The sequence below is a fragment of the Sus scrofa genome, chromosome 10, assembly GCF_054392235.1.
Source record: "Sus scrofa isolate SSC_HxYL_T2T_F1_AM1 chromosome 10, Sscrofa_HxYL_maternal_Yorkshire_Landrace_v2.0, whole genome shotgun sequence".
NCBI lineage: Eukaryota > Metazoa > Chordata > Mammalia > Artiodactyla > Suidae > Sus > Sus scrofa.
Genome location: NC_139392.1, coordinates 26,068,813 through 26,087,925, shown reverse-complemented (window position 1 = coordinate 26,087,925; position 19,113 = coordinate 26,068,813). Strand labels below are relative to the sequence as shown.

Below are 19,113 nucleotides of genomic sequence, written 5' to 3'. Positions count from 1 at the left end.
TTGCAAATGAAGATCTGAACTGATGGTGAGTAATGATGCCAAGATCTCAGCCACCAAGGAGGGCTGCAGGTAGGAGGTCCCACATAGGATTTTCAGTGAGGGGCCAGAGGGTCTGACTGGGAGAAGATATTTCTCAGAAGGCAGAGGCGATTGTAGGGGTTGGAAGGGAGAGCCTGAGACAAGCAAGAGTGCTTCTGCGGGTCTGGCTGTGCTACCGCTGATGGTGCAGAGAAGGCAGGTCCACTCTCTTCTCCCGGATTTGGGGGACCCGCGGGTGCCCCCGCTGCCGTGGGCTCCATCGCACAAGCCTCTTATTGGGTTGCGGACAATTAGACCAGGCGCCACTGGGCAGAAGGAGAGAAGAGCTGGTCTCAGCCGCCTGGCTTGGGGAGGCTGGAAAAGCTGAGGTTCTGGGAGAGCTGGCAGTGCCGGCGGAGCAGCCTGGGGAGGCAGGTCCGGGAGGCAGGTCGGGGTGGGGGGTAGGGGCCGGCCCGTGTGGCTGCGCCTCCGGCTCCTCGGGGCTCCGCTGCTGCCCACAGCTACGCGACCGCCGCGGAAGTCAGGGCTCGGGGCCCCCAGCGGCCCTGGCTCCGGAACGGGGAGCTGTCGTCGCCAGAGAGCGAGGACGCCGAGCTGCTCCCGCGCGCCATGGAGTCGCCGCGCCCGCAGGCCCCGCGCCGCCGCAGCTGCGCGCGGAACGAGCGGTCCAGAAGCAGGTAGATGAGCGGGTTGGCGCAGCTGTTGACGAAGGCCAGGCAGGTGGCGACGGTGAGGCCCCAGCGCAGCGCCAGCAGCAGGGGGCAGGGCAGCGGCAGCGCGCCCAGGCGCGCCAGGTGGAAGACGGCGCGCAGGGCGCAGAAGGGCAGCCAGGAGCCCACGAAGGCGCCCTCGACGGCGAAGATGATGCGCAGAGAGCGGCTCCGGGCGCGGCCCATGTGCGGCGGCCCGCGCAGGCGGTGCAACACTCGGCAGTAGCAGACGACGGTGACGGCCAAGGGCAGCGCCAGGGTCAGCAGCAGCAGCAGCAGGCTCAGGCCCTGGAAAGCATCGGACGGCTCCTCGCCGCACTGGCTGCCTCCGCCCCCGGGCAGCGGCCGCAGCCCGCGGAAGGCCAGCGAGGGCAGGCCGGCCGCCAGTGCCGCGGCCCACACGCCGCCGCACGCGGCCAGTGCGCAGCGCCGGGTGCGCCAGGCGCGCGCGGCCAACGGGCGGCCCACGGCCAGGTAGCGGTCCACGCTGAGGCCGGCCAGCAGCAGGGCGCCCGCGCAGCGCGTGCCGGCCAGCGCGAAGCTGCTGAGCTTGCACAGGCCCTCGCCGAAGGGCCAGCGGCCTCCCCGCGCCGCCGCCGCGGCCCACAGCGGCAGCGTCAACACGAAGCACAGGTCAGCGGCCGCCAGGTGCAGCACGAAGGTGTCCACGAGCCGCCGCGGGCCGCGCCGCTCCACCAGCAGCCGCACCACGAAGGCGTTGCCCAGCAGGCCCACGCAGAAGGCCGCCAGGTAGAGCGCGGGGATGTAGGCGTAGCTGTAGGGCAGGTCCGGGGCCGCGCACACCTCCAGCTCCTCGGGGGCGCCCGACCCGGAGTAGTCCCAGAACGCCGGCGCCGGGCTGGAGCTCCAGGGCTCCGTGGGGCGCATGGCCAGCGAGGCCTGGGCAGACGCGGTGCCGAGCGAGCGGGCAAACGCGGTGCCAAGCGCGGGATGGCTCTTCACGGCCGGTGCCCAGCACCTCCCTTCCTGCCACCTCGACCGGAGCGACTGGGTGGGCAGGAAGGGGTGGGGGAGGAGGAGGTGGGGAGAGGGGGAGGAGGGGGAGAAGGGGGGGGAGAAGGGGGGAAGGGGAGAAGGGGGGGAAGGGCAGGCCCCTGTGGCGGAGACGTGGCTGAAGATTTGGGGCTGGCCTCCCGGGCAGGGCGGGCTTCCCAGCTCGGGGTAGGGTGGGTGGGGGGCCTTGGGGAAAAAGTCCTCAGGTCTGGGAGGTTGGCCTGTCCCTCCCTCCATCAGTCGCTGATGCCTCAGGGGTCTGACGCTGGTGCAGGAGGCTGGGAACGCCCCAATCCATCCCCATTCCCACTATCTCTCACCCCTGTTCATGCTGCTCCCCATCTCTGTGAGGAGACAGGACCCGGAGCTGTGCCAGCTGGGCACAGTAGATCGGGTGGGGGGAGCCTAAACCCCCCGGGGCCTACCTCCAGTCAGGCTCTAAGGGGTGTTGGCCTGCAGAGATGCCGGATTAAATGTCTCAGTCCAGAGCTCGGCTTTTCTGACCAGGGCAGGTTCTCGTGGAGCCAAAGGGAAAGGGTTTTAAGCTGAAGAGAGAGCGACAGCCTGTCTGGAAGAAAGCTGGAATTCAAATCCCAGCGGTTCCCTGACTCCCTCCATCCGCCAAAACCTTCCTGTGGAGCCACAGGCAGATGTGAGCTCAGTATGAAAGAGGACAGAAGATGCCTGACTCAGCACCTGAGGTCCCTCTCCGACATCTGGAGTCGGAAGTCAGGCCTCTCAAAGAAGAGTGAGCTGCCCTATGGGCTGAGAGGCAGGGGAGGGTTCAGGAGGGGGGTGGGGGTGCAGACTGGCCTTGAAGGAGCCGGTGGGCCCAAGGAGAGTTTGGAGGCGGGGTGCCCACTCTTCTTAAGTGGTCGTCCTCCCATGACTGCTGTTCCGGAACTGATGTGACAGTGTGTGTCATCACCAGGAATGAATGACCCCTTGGGCAACCTGGCGTTACAACTTTGAAGCGGATTAATTATCTGTTTTGTTTGATTCAGTCCTTAATAGCCTCACCATGTGGCAGGCACTGTTTGGGGTATCTCGAGAGCGACAGATGCCCGTTTTTTGACCTTGTGGGGGCAGTGTCACTGATTCAGCAGAGGAGCTAGATCCAGGTGCAGGATGCCTGTTCAAGGTCAGCCGTGCTGTCGTGTTAATGGTCCTTAGGGAGCTGGGAGGAGGGAGTAGCTGCTTCTGGATGGGAAGAGGGAGTCAGAACCTCTCCCGAGGTGGCTCCTGAGCTCGGCTCCAGAGAAGGGACTGAAGGGGGAATTAGAGCAGCAGGGTCCAGGTGGGAGGAGGTGGTGGGAGGGGATGCGGGAAAGGCAGTGGAGGACTCAGATGTCACCTGTAGGAGCCACTGGACATTTTGAGGAGGGCATACCCACCCCCCCATCTGCTCTGAGCAGGTCTGTGCAGAACCGTGGACGCAAGGAGGGGAGGCTGCAGCCAGGGCACCTGCTGTGGGCTGTTGTCATTGTTTGCGTTGGAACAGGGAGAGGGGGGAACCCAGGTGAGTGGCAGCGGGGCTAGGAGGAGAGGAGCCCTTCAAGAGAGAATGTAGCGTCGAGGGTCTCAGAGCAGGACTCAGGAGCCTGGGCAGCGGGTGGGTCGGGACCACGGAGAGGCTTGTGCGTGTTCCAGGTCCTGTTGATGTGAGGTGGGGAGGTGAAATAATTTAGAACCCAAACCAGGGCATTTCTGAGAATGAAATAGGTATTATTGTCATTAAGCTGTGCCCTAAACCTGGCCTGTTCTGGGGCAAACTGAGACATAGGGTTACCCTAGCTTACAGCCCCTCTGGTCCCTGGAGCTCCCCAGAGATGGAGTTTAAGGAGAGAAATATCTGTCCTGGGCCAGTTACAGGTTGGGGAGGCAGGCAAGAGACCAGGCCCAGGAGGGTGGACTCTGCCCGGTATCCACGGCATCCTGGCCCCAGGCTGGATTCCCCCCAAAGACCCCTGGGGCCTGGAACCCTGAGGGACTGCTGTCTGATCCTGAGGTGGCTGCAAGGATGCTCACGTTCCAGGAGGCCTGGAGGCTGCGGCCTCTTTCTCTGGAAGGTGGTGGTGGGGGGCTGTGATTCTGTGATTTTGCTTGGTGGTGGTGGTGGGGGGAACAGGCCAGTGATTCTGAAAGCTCCAGATGAATGCATGGAAACCGCCAGGTGAGGGAGAAGAATGGGGCGAGGGGGCCAAGAAGGGCAGAGGGGGCAAAGGGAAGCAGAAGTAGGTTGTTTATTAAAAAACACAGAGATGCTTGCTTCCTGGGGCTGTGGCCCGGTGTGCCAGGCGGGTTCTTTCTGCCAGGCCTGGGGGGTGGCCCTTTCTGCCCATCTCGGGACCCTGGAGCCTCGGGACCCTGTCGCCCCACCGTTACCAACTCCTAAGGTGAGGGGGGCTCGCCCCTCAATTGCTGTGACCCCCACGAGCCTGAGATCAGAGGACGCACTTCGATACCTAAATATCCAGCGCTTTGCACTAGATGGCTTCCAGGAGCAGATCTGATGTCTGGCTCTTCCTGGGCCGTGTATTTAAGCTCTTACCCCTCTCCTCCAGTGTTAATTTTTTTTTTTTTTTTGTACAGCTTAACTCTTTCGGAAACGTTTTGAAAATTCTACCTTGCCTCTTTTACCAGCACAGCCACAGGTGCATCGCAGAATGTGGACTAAGAACAGCCATCCTGGCCTTCCTGCAGCAACATGGTGGTGGCATTCTTTCCAACCGGGGAAGGACATTTTCAAAAGTAGAGAATTCACCTGCGATCCTGTTATGCTTAGGTTTCTCTGTTTTGTCCGCTTTCCATCTCAGATATTCTCCACGTATGTATTTTTTACACAATGGTTTCAGAGGCTTATGTGTAATCAGGATGTGCACAGTTTGAGTCTGCTTTTCTCACTTAGTGCAAATGCGCACTTTGCTAAGTTGCTTAATTTTCTAATCCCTTAATTTTGAATATTTAGGTGGTTGGTAGTATTTTTTTCTTTTCTTTTCTTTTTTTTTTTTTTTTTTTTTTTGCTGTTACAGAAATTTGTCCTAAATGCACTACAACCTTTTCTCACTGTTTTCAGGGCATAAATACCCTCGCGATGGTCAAAGGCTATGAAAATTTTCATAGTTTGATACAAATGCTTGCACTGAGCAGTAATTATCAGGCACTGAAGGAAGTCAGAGGTTCGGTGCAATCTGGTTAGAGATATTCATCAGTAAAAATGTATTTTTCCACTTCGCTAGATTATGAGATGAAATGGTACCTCATTTTAATTTACATTTCCTTGAAAACAGTAAGATCGGAAATCTTTCCAAATGTAATTCCTCTTATGTAAACTGCCTAATTAATATAGCCTTCAGATATTGAGCTATTATTTTATATTTCTTTTTTTTTTTTTTTGTCTTTTTGTCTTTTAGGGCCTCACCCACAGCATATGGACATTCCCAGGCTAGGGGTCTAATTGGAGCTGTAGCCGCTGGCCTACACCACAGCCACAGCAACGTGGGATCTGAGCTGTCTGCGACCTACACCGCAGCCCACAGCAATGCTGGATCCTTAACCCACTGAGTGAGGCCAGGGATCGAACCCGAGTCCTCATGGATGCTAGTCGGGTTTGCTGAGCCACGACGGGAACTCCTATTTTATATTTCTTATTAATTTGTATGAACGATTCATCCTTGTCACAATTGCTTCAAATATTTTTCCACTCTTCTAGCTATTTTTAATTTTTGGTTTTACATTTTCATAGTCAAATTTGTTGGTCCTAGCAAGTTTCAGGGTTTAGAATGTTACTTTCTTCTTTCTAAAAACATCCAATTCTATTCTTGTTAAAATTCTGTATCCTCCTTTTAAATCCACCTAGAGTGTAATCTTTTTATTTATTTATTAAAAAAATTTTTTTCTTGTCTTTTTAGGGCCATACTCAAGGCATATGGAGGTTCCCAGGCTAGGGGTCCATTCAGAGCCGTAGCCACCAGTCTACACCACAGCCACAGCTATAGCAACACGGGATCTGCGCTGCATCTGTGATCTACACCACAGCTCATGGCAATGCCAGATCCTTAACCCACTGAGTGAGGCCAGGGATGGAACCCACTTCCTCACGGATACTAGTTGGGTTCATTACTGCTAAGCCACGATAGCAACTCCCTAGAGTGTAATCTTTTTTCCTCCAGATTTCTGTCGAACTTTCTCAACATCATTAAATTAAAAAACATTTTTTAAAACACCCCACAGTGTACTGATGTTGAATTCATAATGTACCCGCTTCTGGCCAGTGAGCAAAGGGGTCAGATGGTTGTGTGAGAGTCTGGCCTCCACGTCAGCTTTGTGACCTGACCATCGGGCACTGCTGGGCTCTGGTTCCCACATCTTAGGGCGAGTGGGTTTAGAGAGAGCACTGGGGAAGGGCCCCCCCACTCCCTGTGGGGTCTGAGCAGGGCTCCAGTGCCCCTCCCCCACTGGCTCCTTTGCACATAGTGGGTGGTGGGTGATGGTTTGGAGGGGCTCTGGGAACCACCAAGAGGTCCTGGCCATCTGGCATCTCCTAGACTTGGTCACTGCAGGTCCCTGGGCCTGGATCAGGGGGCTTCTGCTGCAGATGCTGACGGGGGGGAGGGGGGGGGCAAGGCACAGGCAGGGGCATCCATGGGGGTTAACGGGTGGCCACTGAGTCCTCTGCCCGCTGTCCCCAGGCTCTGGATGATGGGGAGCTGGCATCAGGGAGCCCCCGGTTTTACTCAGTGACTGGCTGGCTGGTACCAGGGTGGGCTTCTCAGACCACACACCTGAGCCTACCGTGTGCATGTGTGTATGTGTGCATGGGCATGTGCATGCATGTGCATGGGCGGGGTGGAGATAGGTGTCGGGGGAGGCAGGCAGCAGCCCCCCTCCCTGCCTGCAGCCTCTCCACCCAAGGGGCAGGCAGACATCAGGGAGGGGGCCCCACCCTGGATGCCAGGGCCGAGCAGAGGGTTTCAGGACTAAATCCGGCGGCTGGGAGAGGGCATCAGCGTCCCGCCTGCACCGCGGTGACTCAGAGTGAGATCCTGGCAGTTGTGAACCGGCTCAGGGCTGCGCCCTCACAGGGCACTCCGGGTGGGGGAGGGGAAGAGGGCCGCTTTCAAGGAAAGCGAGACTCCCACGGCCAGGCCACCATCGTCGCAGGGGAAGACAGACAGGTCAGAGACCTGGCCGACAAGGGAAGTCCCTCCGTTTGGAAAGGAAGTCACAGCTCCCTTCGTACTGACTGCTCTGCCCATACAAGCGGCTCAAGTGGACCTGCCATGCGTTTTCAGTGACTTCACAGAAAGCCGCTGTGCAAGGTGGGGCCGGGGGGGGGGGGGGCTGGTTATTTGCAGCAGGAATTCGGGGGTGGGGGGAGCAGGCCCTCTTGGTGCTGCAACCCTGCCCTTCCCGCCCCCCCATCCTGCCCTTCCCCCGACCCTGCCCTCCCCCCATCCTGCCCACCTCCCCCTTTCCACCTGACCATGCCCTTCCCCCAACCCAGCCCTACCCCCATCCTGCCCTTTCCCCTGCCCTGTCCTTCTCCAATCCTGCCCTTCCCCCACCTGTCCTCCTCCCCAATCCTGCCCTTCCCCCCTAATCCTGCCCTTCCCCCAACCCTGCCCTTCCTACCCCCCATCTGGCCATTCCCCCCCCTTCTACCTGACCATGCCCTCCTTCCCCAACCCCCGCCCTTCCCCCCTCCTCATACTCTTCCCGAGTCCTTCCCCCTACCCTGCCCTTCCCACCCCACCACCCTTGCCCACGCCCCCCCATCCTGCCCCTCACACCCTCACCCTGCAGAGGCCACATCTGTCAGATAGCCTAAGACAGGAAAGCCCCCAAGTAATCAGAGAGAATGGGTTTTAGCATCAGTCACTGCCGTGTCCTGCCCCGGGGGGAGGGCAGCACACAGGGGCCCTCGCGAGAAGAGGGGGCATGGGGGCACATGAAAAGCTGCGGAAGTCCTTCAGAGGCCCCAGTGCAGAGGTTACCCCCCCCCACCCCCGCCTCCCCTCCACCCTGACCTTGCACCTCAAAGAAAAACCCAGGAGCCGTGAAGTAAGTGAGCCCCGCTCACAGCTGCCCGTCCCCACATTCGCCCCCACATTCACCGGGCCATGGTGCCTGGGGGGGATGTGGCCCTGCATGGGGAACTTGAGAGAGACAGAGACAGAGAGTGCGAGGGACCTGGAGGCCGGGTGGGGGGGGGGGCTGTATGACGGGGAGTCTGGGTTGGATGAGGAAGGAGGAGGCTTGTCGGGAGGGAGCTGGTCTCTGGGCAGCTTAGCTGAGGGTGGCTGTGAACATCCAGGTAAAGGTGGGAATCGTGGTGAGACGCACAGGTCCGTCGGAGGCCTTCAGGGTTGGAGGCCCTGAAGGGCAGCGGAGCCTCAAGACAGGGCCCCAACTTGGGGGAAGGACAGGGCCCGGAGAGGCAGGAAGGCACTGGGAAGTGGCCGTGATCGGCAGGTGCCCTGGGGCCCGGGGAACTGCGTGTGTGTGTGTGTGTGTGTGTGTGTGTGTGTGTGTGTGTGTGTGTGAGAGAGAGAGAGAGAGAGAGAACCAGAGGGGGTCAGGCCAGGAAAGCCACATTGGGCTCACAAGCAGCAGGAAAGTGGGGGTGGCCCAGGACAAACCAGACTGAGCTGGGTCCGAATCTGGGTGCCTGCCTGCACAGACCCGCTTGGCACAGTAGCTGACCACCGCTGTGTGGAGCCCAGTGTAGGCTAAGGAGTCCAAGCATAAACCCCCAAAGTGCCCCCCGCACACCCTGCACTGCACCTCCACGTCTGGTGGATGCGCCACGGAGCAGCCGCCTCTGGCTCGGAGTCAAAAGGAGGCAGTTACACACAGCGCCCTTGCTGAACTGCTGTGATCGGCAAGCAGGCTCTAAGGCCAAAGGGCGTCTCTGCAGCTCACAACCCAGGTCTGAGGATAACCTAAGGTCCTGGCTGATAACCTAAGAGAGTCTTCTGTTCCCTATGGAGTCGGCTTTTATACAACATGCTCAGCGAATAAAAGCGGTTTCCTGCCCAGGACTTTCAGTCCTCACCTCATCATAGCAGAGGCTCCATCCATTGTCTTAAAACTCTAACCGCACCGCCTCTGGATAGCAGTTCCCCGAGGGACAGTCAGCAGTAAGAGCCTCGCGCCCAGCGACTGTTAATTAGTTATTAGCAGGATCAGTTTCTTCCCAGCACACCTGCAATCCCTCCACTGCTCATCCTGTGGATCCTGGGAGCAGGCCAGCCTGGTTTTAGCTGCTGCTGCCGTGTGGGTAGAGAATCAGGCGAGAAGGAACTCCACTTCGACGGCAAGTGCTATTTTCCCTCGGCGAACGTGCTGTCCGCCAGCACAGCTGTCAGACTTCATCCCACAGCAACTTCAGCGGCGGGACCCGGGGCCGGTGGCACCGGGAAGGGACCTGCAACCTGTAGGCTTGCCACTCCAGCTGTGCCACTGCCCCTTTCAGCTCTGTGTCCCCGATGCAGTCACTCACCCCATCACCCTGGTCTGTAAAGGGCTCGCCTCGTCACAGAAAGCCCATCAGAGCCTCTTACATCACGAGGTAACATGACAGCAGGTCCCTTGTTCAGACATGCGCACCCGCAAGGGTGAATAAGTGGGTGGGGCCAGGACCCCTGCAGCTGAGAGCAGTCACTGACGTCTGGTCCTGGAGCCTGTGACCTGTCCCCCCCTTCAGCAGGGGGGATGGAGGGGGAGGGTCGCAGCCCCCGAAGGAGCAGATCCAGATAAGTTGGAGCAGGATGAAATACCTCAGCGGCTGAGGGGCCACGGTGGCTCTGCCTCCAGCATTAAAAAAAAAAAAAAAACCTGGAGTTTCCGTTGTGGCTCAGTGGTTAACGAATCTGACTAGGAACCCTGAGGTTGCAGGTTCGGTCCCCACCCTTGCTCAGTGGGTTAAGGATCGGGCGTTGCCGTGAGCTGTGGTGTAGGTTGCAGACGCGGCTCGGATCTCGCGTTGCTGTGGCTCTGGCATAGGCCAGTGGCTACGGCTCCAATTAGACCCCTAGCCGGGGAATCTCCATATGCCTCAGGAGTGGCCCTAGAAAAAAAGGCAAAAAGACAAAAAAAAAAAAAAAAAAAGGAAAACCTCAGTGGGTCTTAAAACATTTAATTTCCTTTATCCTCCCCAATGGAAAGTAAAATATGTTTTTTTTCTTTCTTTCTGACATACCCAGGGGTGGAGGTGGTAGTCACGGACACTGCAGGGATGGTAAGCACGAAACAAGCCTGTCGGAGGTGCGGGAGGCCCATGGGCCCCGGGTGCCAAGAGCAGGTGATGCAGAGACTCTAGACCCCGTGTGACGGCAGCTGGCAGAGACCCTCAATGACAGATGTAAGTAACTTCTCATTTGTCTAAGAGCAGACCTGCCATTTTAAGGAGACTGTCTTTCAAGCATCCGTGACTTCGAAGGGATGACAGAACCGCCAGCTCACCGCACAGGTGTCTGTGCAACGCCCGGCCCAGGGTCACAGCCCGACAGCGGTTTCCTTTACTGTTCTGCCCTGTGCTGCACGCTCCCGTCACAGGGCCGCAACTGCAGAGACTTCTTCGGGTACAGAATTAGGTAGGAAGACTTTGGGGGTGGTGGTAAACTTTTTAGATTTTTGCTTTTTCAACTTCTCTCGTCTGAATGGGGAACATCAGCAAAATCAAAGTGAAACTGACAGAAAGCAGGTCGGAGGTGGCTCCCATCAACTCCAAAGGCAGGGAGGCTTCCTCCTGCTGCCCTTCAACGACTAATTCACCGAAAGAGAGTGAAGCGACAAGGACAAAGTTAACGTAAGATGAGCACAAGCATTTGAACGCCATCACGCAGACCGTCTGAGCCGGACACAGAAGCTTCAGGCTTTTTAACACCGCCTCAGTCAGGATTCCGGTGATGTCTTGACTCTTGGGAATATTGAATTGTTCAACTTCAACAGAGGTAAAGAGGTAGGACAACCACACAAATAACATCACTCAAACTCTATTTTCTTCAAGAAACAGAAAAGGAATCATTTGGTGCCATGCTTTTATTCATGAAAGGGGAACCACCACACGGTACCAGGAAATAGCAAATCTGACGGTATTTTACAGCATAGCATCTTAAAAAACCGGTAAGCAATGCTCTGGAGTGGCCGGTAAGCAAACCATACGCTGGACATCGCCCAGAGTGTCCATGAAACCACACTGAAAAAGCTGGATCTGGCTTGAAACAGCCAAATAAAAACTGTAACAGTCATTCTCGAACAAAACTGAAAAGCCGAGAGGAAGGAAAAGCTTTCCAAAGCTGCATCAGACAGCAAACTCTGACGGGCCGCACTGGTGACCAGGACAGATATTTGGCAAACAAACGGAAAAAATGACCCCTAATACTCTGACCTCCAGGGATGAGAAGCACCAGTGTGTTTCAGGAAGGTGGATGAAAAAAGCTCCAGACTTCATGAAAGAGCATAATTTTCATTTACATAATTTCCCAAACATAATTTTTTTAAAAAAAATCTGCAGACTTCAAGAAATACATCCCTAGTCCTTCTGCAGGAATAAAGCAAAATATTATACCGACAGCCTTGAACTATTGTGGCAATAGTCACAGTCCACCTTTAGACATTTAAGGACGTTCGCCTTTGGACACACGTGACTTGAGGAACAAGGGGGGGGGGGTCCTGTCTGGTTTTACTCGGTTCCTCTGTTGTCTTGCATCCAATTAAAAAAAAAAAAAAAGTAATGGCCAGGAAACCGCAAAGAAGAGTGCTTTGGGGGGGGGGAAGACTTGATGGGTTGAAAAGAACAAACTGAGGAACGTCCACTGCTTGTTAATTCTGATTGTTAGTTACCACGTTTGGATTAGAGTCACGTACGGTTCTTCGTCGGGCAAGCGAAGCCTGTGTTCCATCACCATTTCCTCCAACCGTGACAGCGACGGTGGCCCGAAAGGCGAGACGCGCGCGCACCGCCCAGGTGGGGTCTTTAGATTCTATACACAGTGTGGATACACTTAAAATAGGAGAGTTACACATCCTGATCTCTTACATGCAAACAGTAGGATCACAAATCATTTGGAGCTACACATGTATCTTGCACAGGTACTGGAGAAAAATCTGTAAAAAAAAAAAAATTTTTTTTTACAGTTTTAACAAATATACATAAATATAAGAACATAAATTACAGTAAAATATTGACAGCATTTGAGAGAAGGTGGGTAACCCAGACACACTGATGCCTAAAAGGCCTTTTAATGACAGAAAAGTACAGCGGAGGGACATCTCATTCCTACTTTTTTTTTAAAATAAGTAAATACATCATATGAGATATTAGGTCTTTCTCTAAACAACTCGGTTAGAGAAATGTATATATTTTAGTCTCTACTTCCCGCGAAAGAAAACAAACGACGCATCTCTGATATGACATAATACTGTCTTTCCCTCTAAGTTTACACAGTTGTCACAACACTGAAACATAACAGGGTCACATGATCATTCAAGTCTTTTCCTGAGAATGAAGTTTTTCCCCAACTAACCCTCTGGTACACATCGTTCAAGGAACACCGATCACTCCTGGAGAGAAGATTTCAAGTGTGTACTTAATCTAAGCGGTCCCACTTGAAAAGGATAAAAAAAGAAGAGGAACTCAATATTTAAGTAAAATAATGTGAAGCTATTTTAAAATTAAAATGTAGCCCTTTGTACATGTTTAAAAATTCTAAATATAATTTTGCTATCCGTTATAAATATAATGTAAAGACCTCTTGAGAACTTGTGGCAGGAAGTCTGAGATCTTCCGATTCAAAGACTCCGCTCAAAGTGTCATTCACTTCTGCCAGCTTATAAAGTGACATTATTCAAAAGAGACAGAAAGCCTTTTTTGTTAAGAGAACAATCTAAATTATTCTGAGTTGGCCAGAAGTGGTGTCAAAACAGCACTGATTTGATCAGCACCCTCTTTGAAGTGTCTTCTTGGTTCAGCTCGTATGGTTTAATAAGCAAACCTATAGCAGCTCTTCACAACGCCTCCTTTCACCCACAGAGGAACCTTAACACTTGAGGGGATAATAAATACACGGTCGTTAATACTTAGCAGAGGAACTCCGGCAAAGGCTCTAACACCATTAAAACCCGACGGGTCCCTGTACAATGAAACACTAGTGTTCTCAGCATCGTCAGGAAGACGGAGCTGCCTCTGCCTGAGGCCCACTTCCTACTCTCATGATCACCACAGGAAACAAAAACACAAAGGTGTCTTGGAACAAGCCCCCGGGGAGAAAAATAGCAAAGTAAACCACCTGAAGACAAGCATGTATGTTAAAAAGTTAAAATAAAAATAAACAAACAAACAAACAAACAAAAGGCAACAAGAAAAACACATCATCCGTCATCGTAGCCGTATTTCAACCCTCAGTCCAAGTAGTGTCCACGAGAAGTCGGAGCATCAGCGGGTCCAGAGCCGGGCAGACGTGCCTCCCCGCTGGCCCTCGGCCCCCTCTGGGGTGCCCGCCGCGCTCCACAGGGACGCCACATTCCAGTTGTCATGACAACGGAGCCGGGTGTCCAGTTTCAATGGTACAAGTCTGTTGGCAACTAGAAAGGTTTTCTACAGGCAGGAAAGATGAAGTGCAAATTCACGGCGAGTGTTCTGAAGCAGGTCCCTCCCCGCGGCGGCGCCTAGGCTTTGGTGGGGAGCAGTTTCTTGGGCGTCACGGGCCTCTTGCTCTGCCACAGGTGGCTGTGGATGGTGATGGCATCGACGCTGGCGGATAATGTTTTAGCAGGTATGTGGCTAAACTGTTTCCGGTCAGAATTATACTTGTAAAGCCCCTCGATCATCTTTTTCGTGATGGATTTGGGGCCTATCCCAGTCAGCTTATTAATTTCTTCAGTTTCTGGGCAGTAAGTATACAAAGACCTGAACTGGCAGCCTGAGTCCCGGAACAAGATCAGGAAATTGTTGGCATCTGACTTCTCCATTTCCTTTAGGATAAGAAACAAAAATGAAACACTGAGAAGCCCTGGACGTGGTGCTGATTACAGCTTACACAACTGGTAACACGTTTCTCGGTCAACTTTATGACATGTCATTCAAAATATAATGTTTTTTTCTTTATGTCTGCACCTACGGCGTATGGAAGTTCCCGGGCCAGGGACTGAATCTGACCCACACCACAGAGATCCTTTAATCCCACGCACCGGGCCAGGATTGAACCCACACCTCCACAGTGACCCCTGCTGTGGTCCGATTCTTAACCCACTGCACCACAGTGGGAACTCCTAATATATACATACATTCTTCATAATTAAAATGAGATGCACATCACACAAGCACGGCGCACCGGGATGGAAAGGGTGTGCCAACGCCTTGCCACTGAGGTTCCCGGTGGCTCAGTGTGGACATTATAATCCTGGAGGAACTTAAAAAAAGACCTGAAGGATCTGCTCAATCCTGGTCTTAGGAAACTGTCTCGACCACTAACCACCAGGCAGGGATGACCTCCTTTGCGAGAGAGCGTCACCTGACACCGGCGGGTTATGTGATCTGCAAGCGTATGTTATTATTTAAGTCTGCGCTGCGTCTTTAAGGACTCCTGCAACTTTCCCGCGTTCCCAAAAGCAGCTTTCATACAAACGCGCTCACCTCCAGTATTTTCTTCTTCTGACCTTCGTTGACTTTCCCAGCCAAACAGCAATGGGCTAAAGCATTCTGAATGATGTGCTTATTGGACTTCGCACTGGGTTCTTTGTAGAGCTTTGGTCCTATGGACAGAACGTCATATCGTCATGCAAGTAACACTCCCGAGTCAGAAACCCTGCTGTTTCTTTCTTTCTTTCTTTTTTTGCCTTTTTAGGGCCACACCCGTGGCATATGGAGGTTCCCAGGCTAGGGGTCTCATTGGAGCTGCAGCCGCCGGCCTACGCCACAGCCACAGCAATGCAGGATACGAGCTGCATCTGCAACCTACACCACAGCTCACGGCAACGCCGGATCCTTAACCCACTGAGTGAGGCCAGGGATTGAACCTGCAACCTCATGGTTCCTAGTCGGATTTGTTAACCACTGAGCCACGATGGGAACTCCGGAAACCATCCTGTTTTGATGATGCACCTGGTCCCCTGCCAGTGAACCGCTGTGAAAGGAAACCACTCACTGTGCCCACAGGCCTCTGATCTGCAGTCAGAACCTGGAGGGAGCTGAGTGGCCCTGGAGGCCACCCTGGAGGGGGTGCTGGGGCCAGGCACCGCTGTCACTGTCACGCCCTCAACTTCCTTCCCAGGGCTGGAAGGTTATGGGTGAGCTTAAAGCAGAATGGGACCAAGAGCAAGTTAAGCCTTTCAAAGATAAGAAGAGGCTTCACCTTTTCCTTCTTCCCTGCCTCTGTCTCTTTCCTCATTCTGTGCCCCTTTCCTGGGACACCTGCCAAGGGCCTCGCACCTTGCAAGCCCCCTCCTGCTGCACGCTAACTCAACTCCGCCCGGGAGCCCTGAGAGGTGTGCCCAGAAACCAGTTCTTCAGGGAGAAAGCTGAACCCTGAGTGTAGTGTTTCTGTGGTATAAATGACTCCCAGCTACCCGTAGTTCTGCAGCTCACAGGATTCTCCCAAATTGAATAGTCATCTGAAAGCCGGGCCGAGCTGGTCCAGGAGCACTGCAACCTTGCAGCTTGTGGTTCAGCACAGTGGCCAGCAAACGCAGCTGGACCCTGACCTAAAAGGTTGTTGGGCTGGTGGACAGAGGCTGTATTAAAAGCCACAGAATAGCGGGAGTTCCCACTGTGGCTCCGTGGAAACAGAGCTAACATCCATGAGGATGCGGGTTCGATCCCTGGCCCCGCTCAGTGGGTTAAGGATCCGGCGTTGCTATGGTTGTGGTGTAGGCCAGCAGCTGCAGCTCTGAGTCGGCCCCTAGCCTGGGAACCTCCATGTGCCACCCAAGTGGCTCTAAAGAGCCAAAAAAAAAAAAAAAAAAAAAAAAAAAGCCACAAAATAGGGAGGAAGAAGACTCACAGAGAGCGAGCTCCACCTCCTTGGGCCTTCAGGGGTCCCAGCCTTGGTGGCCCTCTGCACCCCTCAGTTGCTCACCTCCGCTCACCTCCTCCTCCCGGCTTCACTTCCTAAAAGCCTTCTTCCCTCCATTCTAGTCTACCTGCTTTTATCTCCTCACACAGAAGAGCGCCTGGCAGGATCGGTGAGGCCGGGTGCCCCCAGGCCCGGGGCGTCCCCTCATCTCTCAGGGCCTCTCCATGCTTCTTCGAGATGTGCTGTTCCCAACAAAACTCGCTATTCCAGAAAGGACCTGGTGTGTTCGTGCCCCCCCACCCCTGACCCCCCTCGGACTTGGGACCCACGTACAGCTGAGGGGCCCTCTCCAAAACTTCACACCCAAATGATGACAATGACCAGCATTTTTACGTGAGAAGGAGAGGGCACGAGGTGTAAGTGCTTTCTGGAAACATCTAATTCATCGGGGACAAACCACTCCCTGCCCAGGTGGAACCACATCACCGAAAGGCACCGCCTGAGCTGCTGTTTCTGCTCGGCCTCCTGCGTTCAGACCAGGCCACAAGCACAGCCCGCGTCTATCCTCAGCCGGGTCACCCGGCTCCCCCAGGAGGCACAGGCACTGACCCGTGTACTCTGTGCCCGAAGCCACCGAGGAGGTGGTCGACGCGTTCTCCCAGTCCTTCTCTCCGTTCCGGCTCCCACAGCGGCTTGGAGAGAGGAAGCCTTCCACAGACTCTGACCTAGGATCAGATGACACAATGTTAGGTCTCCACCAGGGGAAGCCGCTGGGGGTTGGAGCGTACACTGAGCGCCAACCAATCAGCCACGAGGCTCGCAGACCGAAAGACGGTGGTCATCTGCTTGTTCACAGCGACACGGGCCAAGTGCCCAGACGCAGCCACCGCTTCATTAATATCGGCTGAATGACCGAATGAATGTCTTGCCACGTGACAACTGGCAATTAATGCAACAGGATGGTAACACAAAGATTACAGCCCAGTGGAGTTCCCTTCATGGCTCAGTGGTTAGTGAACCTGACTAGGATCCATGAAGTTGCAGGTTCGATCCCTGGCCTCACTCAGTGGGTTAAGGATCTGGCGTTGCCATGAACTGTGGTGTAGGTCGCAGATGCGGCTTGGATCCCGAGTTGCTGTGGCTGTGGTGTAGGCCAGGAGCTACAGCTCCGATGAGACCCCTAGCCTGGGAACCTCCAAATGCCGCAGGTGAGGCCCTAAAAAAGCGAAAACAAACAAACAAAAGATTACAGCTCAGAGCTGAGGGCTGTCACTAGAAATGTCCTTTCTTTATATGGGTATTAGAGTGCAAAATAAGATAGTATAATATCGTATGATACAGTTTATGATAATGACATACTGAATTTTTCTTCTAATGTATTTCCTGGAGAAAGGAAGAGCAAACATGCCAAAAAAAGATCTTTCCTAAGTCATAAGCAACTTACTTTGGAATTATTTTAATAGGGAAAGACCTCTTTATATTTGGTGGGGAAAAACCAGAGAGGCCGGCAGGATTATACAGATAAGGCATTTCTGTTTCTACCATGGCTTTATCACAACCACGTCAGCAAGGGCTGATACACGGTTACGGTTAATGTCTTATCGATGTCACAATTCTAAAATTCTAAAAGATAAAAAACACCAAAAGATGAACAGACCTCTTTATGTCTCTCTTTTTTTTTCCTCTTAGGGCCACACCTGCGGCATATGGAGATTTCCAGGCTAGGGGCTGAATCGGAGCTGTAACCACTGGCCTACACCACAGCCACAGCAGTGCCGGATCCTTAACCCGCTGCGAGAGGATGGAACCTGAGTCCTCCCGGATGCTAGTCAGATTCGTTTCTGCTGAGCCATGACGGGAACTCCAGACCTCTTTATATGTGAATTTCCTTTAACAGAAACCCAGCCAGCAACACTCACACAGCTTCGAGACTCTGACTCACTGTCTCCTGGGACAAGCGGGTGCTGGGACTCACCTCGGGGTCCCCTTGCCAGACTGCATGCTCTCGTTATCGCCCGTGTTCAGCGAAGCCAGGGAAAGGCTAGAGACTGAAAAACACGATAAAGTCGTCATCCTGAATGAAAACAAAGTCACGCATTTTAAAGGAGCAACCGGACAAGGGTCTGTTCTTTAGGGAACACCGGCACGTGGCGCCTGGGCTGGCGGTGTCTCTTCTCCCTTCTGAACCCTTTCAACACAGGCTTGCTGCACACAGGCACCGTTTACTTACAATTAGCAAGGAAGCTACTGCGGAGAAGTGAGGAAATAAGCGAGGGAAGTTTCCGGGAGGAGAAGCACGGCGTGGAGACCACGCTCGTAACTACGCAACGTCTTTGCCCAGTGACAGGTTGTAACTAGGCTAAGGCTGGTCATTTCTGAGATGCACACAAAGAGCACACGAACCACCACGCTGTGTGTCGGGAACTAACACAGCGCTGCAGGTCAATTCGACTCCAACAAACAAACGTAGAGAGACGCCAGCCTGGTGGTCAGCAGAGGTGGGGGAGGCCCAAGGAGGGTCCGGCTTCCAGCTCGAAGACCGTGACGTCCAGGTGACACCGTGTGCGTCACCGGGAGAGGTGCTGGGCAAGGAAGTCCTAAGAGTTCCCACCACAAGGAAAGACATGCTCTTCTCCTCTAATCCTGCGTCTCTACGAGGTGACGGATGGTCGGTGCATTTCCTGTGGTCATCACCTTGCGACGTGCGTGGGTCCCACCAGGACCCTGCACACCTTAAATCTGTGGTGCTGGATGCCGATTATAGCGCAATAGAACGGGACGGAGAGGAAGAAACGATAAACCTAATTGCTGTGAGGGCTTAGGCCAGAAACAATGGAGCCATGCAAGACATGATACAGCGATTATAAGGGGCCAAATTAACAAAGAGAAAATCCGCAAAGAAATTAGCAAAAACAATAGAACATATTCAGGAACATCGCATTCCTGGATGGAAAAATAATTTAATTTCAGCCACTACTGGGTATCAAAAAACTTAACTGGCTAGAAAAGGCGCAGGTCGCTTTATTTAACTGAATGAACCACTTTGCTGTATTCCTGAAATTCGTATCAATTGAACTGATTCATACGAATTTCAGGAATACAGCAAAGTAGCTCAGAGAGATACATATCTATATATATACATTTTTTTCTTCTGCAGATTCTTTCCCCTACAGGTTATTATAACATAGTCCCTGTGCTATATAACAGATCCTTGTCGTTTATGTATTTTATGCACAGTAGGGTGTAAAGTTACCCCTCCCTCCTGTCCCTCTGGTCGCTGTAAGTTTGTTTTCTATGTCTGCGGGGGGGAGTTCTCCTTCGACCGTCAATGT

General features: G+C 53.7%; 2 protein-coding genes and 1 long non-coding RNA gene across 8 annotated transcripts in view; 1 reads left to right on the top strand and 2 right to left on the bottom strand.

Annotated features, from left to right (window-relative positions):
• Positions 1–339: 339 nt before the first annotated feature.
• On the bottom strand, positions 340–2,079 carry GPR25 (G protein-coupled receptor 25). Its single transcript, XM_021064502.2, has one exon. It carries the CDS (start codon positions 1,998–2,000, stop codon positions 540–542), a length of 1,461 nt encoding a protein of 486 aa, XP_020920161.2. The 5' UTR covers positions 2,001–2,079; the 3' UTR covers positions 340–539.
• Positions 2,080–6,878: 4,799 nt separating this feature from the next.
• On the top strand, positions 6,879–12,977 carry LOC110255657 (uncharacterized). The gene is made up of 2 exons (XR_002336269.2): positions 6,879–7,084; positions 9,971–12,977. It is a non-coding gene; the product is annotated as an uncharacterized LOC110255657 (long non-coding RNA).
• Positions 10,794–19,113, bottom strand: part of CAMSAP2 (calmodulin regulated spectrin associated protein family member 2) — an 85,249-nt gene continuing 76,929 nt past the window's right edge. For all 6 annotated transcript variants that reach the window (XM_021064501.2, XM_084979408.1, XM_084979407.1 and 3 more), the window contains 4 exons: positions 17,757–17,829; positions 16,391–16,506; positions 14,404–14,522; positions 10,794–13,742 (listed from right to left, as the gene is read on the bottom strand). In XM_021064501.2, the coding sequence (XP_020920160.2) occupies positions 13,437–13,742; positions 14,404–14,522; positions 16,391–16,506; positions 17,757–17,829 (614 nt within the window). In that variant the 3' untranslated portion in view covers positions 10,794–13,436. The remainder of the gene's footprint in view (positions 13,743–14,403; positions 14,523–16,390; positions 16,507–17,756; positions 17,830–19,113) is intronic.